Raw genomic sequence first — 10792 nt, forward strand, 5'->3', positions numbered from 1 at the left:
ATGAATGGAGAGAGAGACAGTCTGATAGCAGATCAGATATCAAGGGGAACTTTTTCAGTCATTCATTCAACAGATCTTTATTAAGGGCTTATCGTAATGTCCCAGGCTTTGTCCTGGGTGCTGGGATGCAGCAGTAGGACAGCCCTTGCCCTGTGAAATGTACCTTCTGATGGGGAAGGCAGATAATAAACAGGAGGAGACAGAGAAATAAATGCTTATATGGTATTAAGTGCTATGAAGAAGAACGAAAAGCAAGGCGAGGGCAAGCTAGGCGCTGGGCAAGGGCAGTCTGCAGAGGTGGCATTTAGGCAGAGCTTCAGATCCCTAGGAGAGCTGGGTTTTCTGAGCTGTCCTCGCCCTCAGGCAGACTCTGTACTTTTCCACGGGGCGGCCTCTAGTGCCAGGAGACCCTGATCCATCAAAGAGGCTGCGGTCTGGCTCCCAGGGCCCCTCTCAACTCAGACCAAGCTACAAACATGCTGAACCAGCAATTACAAACTTATTTTGACAAGACCGTTCGACTTGGCCACTTAGCCCCGCGTGGATGTAAATGGATTACAATCATACCGCAACTGGTCTGTTCCCCAGAAAGTTCAGATCGCTGTTCTCTCCAAACAGGTAGCCTTCGGGGTGAGTTGAATCAAACTTCTCTCCTCCCATAATGAAGTGGCTGGCAAAATAGCTTCCTAGAGGGCAAGAGACAGAAAAATCAAACAGAAACCAGTCAAACTAAGCCAAGCGAGAAAGCTGATGCAGAAAAAAAAAAAAAGGTTAACCCTTCAACAAACAATTAGAGCAATTTCTAACCCTAGGAAAATTTTCTTCTCTTGATTGGGGATAATGGCACAAACTAAGCAAAATCATAGCAGTGAGAACCCAAGATACCAAATATAAAATAGATCACTGTATTCCTTGTGACATTCTTAATTGAATCTTTACCATGATCTGCCTGATACCATGAAGCAAAAGACCAGAAGGCCCCACAATGCACATGAACATATAATGTATGAACATATCTATATTATATATATATATATGTTAATGAACATATATATGTGTTTTGTTCCTGATTTTTTTCCTTACACTGGAAGCGGGTATTCTTTGTTCTCCACCTATTCAGGAATCTTAACTGCAGGTATCAGCATGCATACACACATACGTTTCTTTGTCTAGATTTTTCATAAGCCAGCTCATACCTATACACAGAAGTCTCAGCACCTACCTACCTACGTGTATACCTCCATAACCCTCTACAGTGAAGGCTCTTTGTTTTTCATATTTGCTTCAAAATGACTGCTTAATAGGAAAATACAAATTTAAATAATACTGCCCCAGGCTTTACCTACCAACTACCACATAGATTATGTAGTTTAATTGGACAAGTTTAGTGCTATGAAAGGTACAGACACATACACAAACCCTAGTCTCAAATTCATTAGCAGTGCTAATGGCCAAGGTTACAGGGACATCAGTCACACAGGCTCTCTTTGCCCCACCTTGACCAGCCAGGAGGCAGGGATATTTTCAACTCTACACTAAACAGATGCAATCAGCAGTCAGGGTCAGAATCCCCATCTGCCTTATCCAGATAGAAGGAAGAACCGTGCCAGGACGTGATGGCACTAAGTCACCAAGGGAGGCTTAGGTAACACTGCACATTCCATCTGGGAACACTTTCCAAATCTGATGATTACACGAATGCTTCTCATAGAATGGATAAACAACAAGGTCCTACTGCATAGCAAAGGGGACTATATTCAATATCCTGTGATAAACCATAGTGGAAAAGAATAGAAAAAAGAATGTATGTATATGTATAACTGAGTCACTTTGCTGTACAGCAGAAATGAACACTTTGTAAATCAACTATACTTCAATTAAAAAAATGCTTTTTTTTTAAAAATAGATCTTTATTGGAGTATAATTGCTTCACAATACTGTTAGTTTCTGTTGCACAACAAAGCGAATCAGCCATATGCATACACATCCCCATATCCCCTCCCTCTTGAGCCTCCCTCCCATCCTCCCTATCCCACCCCTCTAGGTCATCACAAAGCACCAAGCCGATCTCCCTGTGCTATGCTGCTGCTTCCCACCAGCCAACTATTTTACATTCAGTAGTGTATATATGTCAATGCTACTCTCACCCCAAGTCCTCAAGTCCATTCTCTATGCCTACCTCTTTATTCCTGCCCTACAACTAGGTTCATCAGTACCATTTTTTTTTTTTTTTTTTTTAGATTCCATATATATGCATTAGCATACGGTATTTTTTTTCCTCTTTCTGACTTACTTCACTCTGTATGACATAGTCTAGGTCCATCCACCTCACTACAAATAACTCAATTTCATTTCTTTTTATGGCTGAGTAATATTCCATTGTGTATATGTGCCACATCTTCTTTATCCATTCATCTGTTGATGGACATTTAGGTTGGTTCCATGTCCTGGCTATTGTAAATAGTGCTGCAATGAACATTGTGGTACATGTCTCTTTTTGAATTACGGTTTTCTCTGGGTATATGCCCAGTAGTGGGGTTGATGGGTCATATGGTAATTCTATTTTTAGTTTTTTAAGGAACCTCCATACTGTTCTCCATAGTGGCTGTATCAATTTACACTCCTACCAACAGTGCAGGAGGGTTCCCTTTTCACCACACCCTTTCCAGCAAAAAAAAATGCTTCTTAAGCCACATTTCTATAATCTAATTCTCCCACAAAGGCAAGCTGTTCAAAGTGAACGACTCCTACCATAACATACTTTATCGATGCTCTCATATACCCCAGTTCTTGGATTAATACAAAGAACTTACGAATCTGCAAAAGTCTTCTTTATGTGTTATACGGCTCAGGTAAATGTTTCAATGTTTTAGGTTTACAGCAAACTCTAAAAAAAATGAGATTCAGCACTTTCAGCCTGTGAAGAAGCCACAGCAAGGAAGACAGAGAAGAAAGTTCTAACAGAAAAACTGAACCAAATGTTCATTTTTTGGATTTTCTACACATGGAGCTGCTTTAGTCTAGAAACACTTATTAAACAAAACAACATGGATAAAATCACTCGCCACAAAGTGAGGCAATTCTTTAATTAAATAACAAGCAGGAAAACATTATTTGAGAGTGATAGCAGCCAAAACCAAAGCAATCACTGAGGAAGCCTTGAAAGTTGCCCATCAAAACGAAAACACACGGGGCAGCCATCTGCAGTGATACAGCAGTGCGATTCATCATTTAGGAAAGCTTAATTATCAATTATTTATGTCTAGCACTTACTAGCCCTATTTTCCATGTGCATAATTTATAGCGAGGGGAGGTGCCTAGTTGCCATAAGCAGACGCAGCCATCTCAAAGAATTTGTCATTTACTGTTGAACCTTAGTAAAATATATTTTTTATACATTAGACATTATACATTTATTATACATTAGGTGAAATTAGAAAAGGGAAAGACATTTACATTGATGGATGGATGGCTTGCCCAAATCATGAATAAAGAACCGGGAGAAGCAGGTTTGGTGTCTGGAGTGGTACAGGTTGAGTTCAACGTGGGACACGCTGAGTTTCCAGTACCTGGGAGCAGTCAGGTGAGGGATGTGGGGACAATGAAATCCACGGAGATTTGATCCTAGCAAGAGAAGAGCACTAATGGCTTCAGGGTTAAAGTGTTAAAGATGACAGTGTTCTATTGGAAATGCCATTTTGGGGGGAGCTGTGACATTAAAAGAAATTATCCAGAAAGCAGTGTAGAGCTAACTGTAGCCTTGCCTGGCATTAGAAATCAAGAGCACACATATACAAAGACCTAAAATTAGGGCTTCCCTGGTGGCGCAGGGGTTAAGAATCCACCTGCCAATGCAGGGGACAAGGGTTCGAGCCCTGGTCTGGGGAGATCCCACATGCCGCGGAGCAACTAAGCCTGTGCGCCACAACTACTGAAGCCCGCGTGCCTAGAGCCTGTGCTCCACAACAAGAGAAGCCACCGCAATGAGAAGCCCGCGCACCACAACGAAGAGTAGCCCCTGCTCTCCGCAACTAGAGAAAGCCCGCGCGCAGCAACAAAGACCCAACGCAACCAAAAATAAATAAATTTATTTTAAAAAATAAAATAAAATAAAATTAAGGTCAATAATCCACAAATGAAAAGGGGATTTTTCATTTCAGGAGAAGCGTCAATGCCAAGTTCCTGGGAAAAGCTGATCTTCCTTGGCGCACTTAAAATAGAAATGCCTCATCAGGTAAAAGGAAAATTAAACTTAAGACAACCGAAAGTTTGTTTTTCCCTCTCTTTGAAATGCACCTCGCTAATAACCCCAGTTAGACTAGAGAGAGAGCAAACTTGCTATCTGCAGCCTAGCTAAAGCGTTCTGCCTGTTCGCCCAGGCTGCCCAGAGGTGTGGATCAGGGCACAGTGACCCAGAGTGGCCACATCAGCAGATGGGAACACCAAACACACTAACAATCCTTGAAAAAAAATGCCTTCTGGACAATTTGCACACATTTTTGCTTCTTAGTGTGAACTGCACTCTAAAATCAGAAATGGTAGAGGAAAAAGAACTGCACTAAAACACTTCTTTGCCTATTTGCTAATGGGAAAAAACACACATGACTAGTAGATAACCTGCAAGCTTTCCATTATTAGTTGGCTATAATTTCTTACCCAAATTATATTTAAAACATAAGGTGTGAGTGGGAGAGGAAAAGGGGAATTAGTGTTTAATGGGTATAGAGTTTGTTTTGCAAGAAGAAAAAGTTCTAGAGATTTTAACACTAATGAACTGTACACTTGAAGATGGTTAAGATGGTAAGTTTAATGTTAAGTATTTTTAACCACAATAAAAATAAATATCAAGAAAAAAAAAAAAACCATAAGGTATGGCCCAGAATGACCAGTGCTAATACAATATTTTTTCAGTATTTTTAAGAAGGTATTAAAGAAAAAAAGGCATCCAGGCAAACAAAAAGCAAATTACTTACAAGGGAAGAAAATTAACACTAGCACTGTTCTTCCAGATCAGCACTGAACAAAAATACGCTAACATGGGACTTCCCTGGAGGTCCAGTAGTTAAGACTCCACGCTTCCACTGTAGGGGGAGTGGGTTCAATCCCTGGTCCTGGAACTAATATCCCATATGCCGCGTGGCGTGGCCAAAAATATATACATGTATACCATGAGCCATAAATGCAAGCCACATATGTAATTTTAAATTATCTAGTAGCCACATTTTTAAAAAGTAAAAATAAGCAAAATTAATTTGAATATATTTTATTTATCCCAATGTTGGATATTCCAATATCCCAATATATCCAAAATATTATTTCAATAGGTAATCAATATAAAAACTTTTAAGGAGCTATTCACATTCTTTTTTCAACTATCCACGAAGAAAAATACAACTATTTGTTACTCAGCAAGAGAACAAAGAGAAAAATCTTAGAATTCACTAACTTAAATAATTTACCCAGTGAATTAAGATATTAGGGCATATTCCTAACATCACAATGAAATTCAATGTTGCTCAGTGAATTCCAGAATTTATGTCTGTCCCAGTGAGATATTCTGACATTTGCCACCAAACCACTATGTATTATCACATCACGCAATAAAGGGCAGTTAAACCTCCTACCCGTCTTTCTACAACTCTGTATTTAAAGGGTACCCTAAATGTTAACAAACAGAAACTCTAATTTTATTCTAATTTAAAATAACTTTTCTTTCCAAATCTGTGATATTACTGAAATATGTTGGTCTACAGAAAAAGGGTTAGGGGAAAAAACCCAACTGTTTAGGCCTCTAGGTAATAGCAATTTATTTATAGTCATGGCATGATTCCAAATCAAAGATTTTAAGGTTTTTGAAACTTTATATTTTATAAAACTAACAAAATTCAAAGACGCTGAGTAAGCAATAAAATTGTGATAATTTGTATAGAGTAAAAGATGAAACAAAATATATTTTGGATTTTAGTCACTATCTCATGCTAATTGGGAGTTTTTATTGCAAGATCTGTAATCAATCTTCCCTTCTTTTTGTATTTTTTTAAAAATTGAGGTCACAGTAAAATAAATTAGACAGATATCCTGCCTATAAGTGAAAAATACTAATCTTCACCTATTTACTTTTGGACCAATGGAGTTATATCCTTGATTATTGTAGGAAATGGAATTGTACTTAAAAATAACTTCACACAAAATTAAAATACGGGAAAAATTTTAAAAAATAAATAAAAAGAAAAGGAAAAGAAAAAATTAAAATATGGAAAAACTGGCTATGGAAATCCTATTACGTTTTCATATATTTGAAAAATCTTCATCTACATGACATTTCAATAACATACTTTAAGCTTAAGGTCACAAAAATAAAAGGAAAGTAACAAAATTGTATTTAAACATCTCTAACTGTTCAAGTCAATTCTAATGCTACAGTGCTGCTTTTGTTATTCATGTTTTTTACTTATTTAAAAAAATTATAGGTGGTGGTTAAGAATCCACCTGCCAGGGGCTTCCCTGGTGGTGCAGTGGTTGAGAATCTGCCTGCCAATGCAGGGGACATGGGTTCGAGCCCTGGTCTGGGAGGATCCCACATGCCGCAGAGCAACTGGGCCCGTGAGCCACAATTACTGAGCCTGCGCTCCGCAACAAGAGAGGCCGCGATAATGAGAGGCCCACGCATCGCAATGAAGAGTGGCCCCCACTTGCCACAACTAGAGAAAGCCCCCACACAGAAACGAAGACCCAACACAGCCATAAATAAATAAATAAACAAATAAATAAATAAATTTAAAAAAAATTAAAAAAAAAAAAAAAAAAAGAATCCACCTGCCAATGCAGGGGACACGGGTTCGAGCCCTGGTCGGGAAAGATCCCACATGCCGCGGAGCAACTAAGCCCGTGCGCCACAACTACTGAGCCTGCGCTCTAGAGCCCTCGAGCCACAACTACTGAGCCCACGTGCCACAACCACTGATGCCTACGTGCCTAGAGCCCGTGCTCCGCAACAAGAGAAGCCACCGCAATGAGAAGTTCACGCACCGCAACGAAGAGTAGCTCCCGCTTGCTGCAACTAGAGAAAGCCCGCACCCAGCAGCGAAGACCCAACACAGCCAAAAATAAATTAAATAAATAAACAAAATTTAAAAATTATATAAGTAATACATGTCTTTGGCAAAAAAAGATAATACAAAGAAGTACGTAATTTAAAAAGTGATAATCCAACACTATGAAAGGTCACTCCATTATGAACAATCAGTCTGCAGCCTTCCAGATTTTCCTATACATATATAAACACGTTCAGGTTTTCTGTTTTGCTTTATTTTGATATTTAACCTAATTGGGATATTACTCATATAGAGCTGCATGTTGCTTTTTTTCCTAATGTGCTGTAGGCATCTTTCCATGTCTGTACTTACGGATTGACCTCATTGCCTCATTGTTCTTTTTTTTTTGGCCCGCTCCGAGCAGCTTGCGGGATCTTAGTTCCCCAACCAGGGACTGAACCCGGACCCCAGCAGTGAAAGCACCAGAGTCCTAACCACTGGACCACCAGGGAATTCCCGACCTCATTGTTCTTAATGACTACATAATAACCACCTCTTATTGAGGGCTTACTCTATACCAGTGCTGTACTAAAAAGTATTATATAGGTTATCCCTCAAAACCCTATAAGGTGGGTGTTACTAATTTTTTTTTTTTAATTTTACCAAAGAGGACTTGAATGCACAGACAGTTTAAGTACTTTGTCCAAGGTCACACAGCTAGTAAGAGGCAGTGTCAGGCCCCAAATCCAGCTATTTTTATTCCAGAGCCTGTGTGTACTCTTAACGATTACACTGTAATCCCAATGAGTGCCCAGACTGAATTAACTGTTTCCCTACTGATAAACACTCCCTACTCTTTCTAGTTTATGTTGCTTGCCTGCTTTTTTTTTTTTTTTTCTTTCTTTCTATTTGATTGTTTTTACATCTGGAATTTGTCTTCATGGACTGTATGGGATAAGAATTTTTTTTTTTCCAAATAGGAAATTTTACTAACACCATTTACTGACTATTCCATTTCCCCCACTAATTTGAAATGCTCTTTTTATCATGCTATATATACCTAGATCTGGATTCTATTCTATTCTGAACTAGTACAATATAGTTTTAACAACTGTAGCTTTACAGTATTTAGAGCAAGGCACATATCAATGGACCCAAACCTTTCTCATATTCTCAAGTCCCCAAACCTGACCCCTCTACCTGTCTTCCTTTTCCTTTGTGGCACTCCCTCAAAACCCTTCTCCAGGGACTTCCCTGGCCATCCAGTGGTTAAGACTCCCTGCTTCCACTGCAGGGGGCACGGGTTCGATCCCTGGTTGGGGATTATGATTTTGCATGCCGCGTGCAGCGCAGCCCCCCAAAAAACCCCCAAACCCTTCTTCATTACAAAAGTTTCATCACCTTACAACCTCCCCATACTTCTATTCATACTTTCTTGCCGTCTCAAGAAGATATTCCTCTTTTCTCCATTCCAAGGTTAACTTCTTCACCTGGGTTCTCATTCCCAACTGCCTCTATGTCCTCCAGACCTCATCAGAAACCATTGTTCTGGGCTTCCCTGGTGGCGCAGTTGTTGAGAACCTGCCTGCCAATGCAGGGGACCATGGGTTCGAGCCCTGGTCTGGGAAGATCCCACATGCTGCGGAGCGACTAGGCCCGTGAGCCACAACTACTGAGCCTGTGCGTCTGGAGTTTGTGCTCCACAAGAGAGGCCGCGACAGTGAGAGGCCCGCGCACCGCGATGAAGAGTGGCCCCCGCTTGCCACAACTAGAGAAAGCCCTCGCACAGAAACGAAGACCCAACACAGCCATAAATAAATAAATAAATAAATAAATAATTTTTTTAAAAAAAGAAACCATCGTTCTTTCTCAAGATTTCTACTCCCCTCTCTCTGCTGGCTTTCTACTTGCCTCATTCTACAAATGTCTTCTCTCCCTGACTAAAAAAACAAATACAAAAACAAGTTCCATCTGCCGTGCCTTAAGACCCACCCACTCACCCATTCGTCCATCCACCCACCCACATACATCCACCCATCCACCAGTTCATCCTTTGTCTACTCCCACCCCACATTAAACAACTCCTCAAATCTTTTTTTTTTTTCCCCTCAAATCTTTACAACAGTTTCCACCACTGCATGAAACTCTTCTCTGGAATACCAACCAGGCCAACTGTCTTTTCCCACCATTCATTCACCTTGCGAATGCTCAGAAGACTTCAACACTAATTTCTGAGTCTTCCTCTTCTTGCCCCACTTTTCCACCCAGCCCCAAACATGGATCTGTCTCTAAAAGCCCCATCCTCTCCTTTTCTTTCATTCTTCCTCTCTCTCTCTCTTCCTCACAGAATCACAGCAAAGGCTTTGACTTAAGACAGAGCTGGATTTGATCCTGATGCCGCCGTCTACCAGCTGTGTGACCTAGGACAAATCATTTAACTTTTTTGAGCATTGGCTTTATTTATTTATTTATTATTTTGGTCGCGCCGGGTCTTAGTTGGCGGCACACAGGATCTTCTCTGAGGCATGCGAACTCTTAGTTGCGGCATGCATGCGGGATCTAGTTCCCCAACCAGGGATCGAACCCAGGCCCCCTGCGTGGATTCTTACCCACTGGACCACCAGAGAAGTCCCGCATTGGCTTCTTTATTTGTAAAATGGAGTTAATAATACCGCTTTCCAAGCATTGCTGTTGGGATCTAATAAGATAACATTTATGCAGCTGGCTAGGCCCAGTGGGCAATTAATACACGTTGGCCCTCCTTTGCCATCCTCAACTCCCAAATCTTTGTCTCTGATCTTTCTTTGGAGTTTCAGTCCAAATCTTTAACCACCTGCCGTATCTTTTTACCTGGGTATCCCTTCTTTGCCTCAAACTCAGTGAATAACCTTTTCTTCTGGAAGGAGGTGGAATGAAAGGCATTTTATCTTAAGAGTTGGCACCAGAACTCCTCTTAGGGAAAGCTTGATCTTTTTTTGGAATATACATTCATGAGCTACTTAGAATGGAGAATGGCACACCAAAAGTATGGGTGCTTTTGTTGCTTGTTAATGGCACTCAAACGACTTTGTAATTTGTTTTATTTATTTATTTATTTATTTTAATTTTTTTTTAATATATTTTTTTAAATTTATTTATTTACTTGGCTGTGCCGGGTCTTAGTTGCGGCATGCAGGATTTTAGTTGTGGCGTGCAGGATCTAGTTCCCTGACCTGGGATTGAACCCGGGTCCCCTGCGTTGGGAGCACAGAGTCTTAGCCACTGGACCACCAGGGAAGTCCCAGTAAGTTGTTTTTATTCTCAGGGGAAATAATAAAGAGAAGAGTCCAAAAAAGGAGAGGTAAGAGGAAAAGAGACATTAAGACAGAGGAAGGCAGGGATTGGTGAGCTGAAGAGCCAGTAAAACTCCCTAGTTGACATACAATTAGGGAGTTTGTATTTCTCCAATGTAAGCCCAAAGCAGGCTCTGTAGTTGTGGCTTGTGGGCTTAGTTGCTCCGCGGCATGTGGGATCTTTCCAGACCAGGGCTTGAACCCGTGTCCCCCGCATTGGCAGGTGGATTCTTAACCACTGTGCCACCAGGGAAGTCCCTAACTTTTTAAGACACTCCCAAACTCTTTTCCAAACTGGCTGTTATCATTTTACATTCCCATCCACAATGCACAAGGATTCCAATTTCTCTGCATTCTCACCAACACTTGATATTGTCTTTTTTATTGTTGCTCTCCTAGTGGTTTTGAAGTGCTATCTCATTGTGG

At 40.6% G+C, this 10792-nt stretch overlaps 1 protein-coding gene across 5 annotated transcripts in view; it reads right to left on the reverse strand.

Annotated features, from left to right (window-relative positions):
• The window catches only part of RNF157 (ring finger protein 157), an 80619-nt gene that overhangs the window by 58627 nt on the left and 11200 nt on the right, over positions 1-10792 (reverse strand). For all 5 annotated transcript variants that reach the window (XR_014238580.1, XM_082372773.1, XM_082372772.1 and 2 more), the window contains exon 2: positions 568-686. Coding sequence is in view for 4 of the 5 variants with exons in the window: in XM_082372773.1 (XP_082228899.1) it covers positions 568-686 (119 nt within the window). In the remaining variant the exon portion in view is untranslated. The remainder of the gene's footprint in view (positions 1-567; positions 687-10792) is intronic.

This window comes from Balaenoptera borealis (genome assembly GCF_965194805.1).
Source record: "Balaenoptera borealis genome assembly, chromosome: 20".
In the NCBI taxonomy this organism is placed as follows: Eukaryota; Metazoa; Chordata; class Mammalia; order Artiodactyla; family Balaenopteridae; genus Balaenoptera; species Balaenoptera borealis.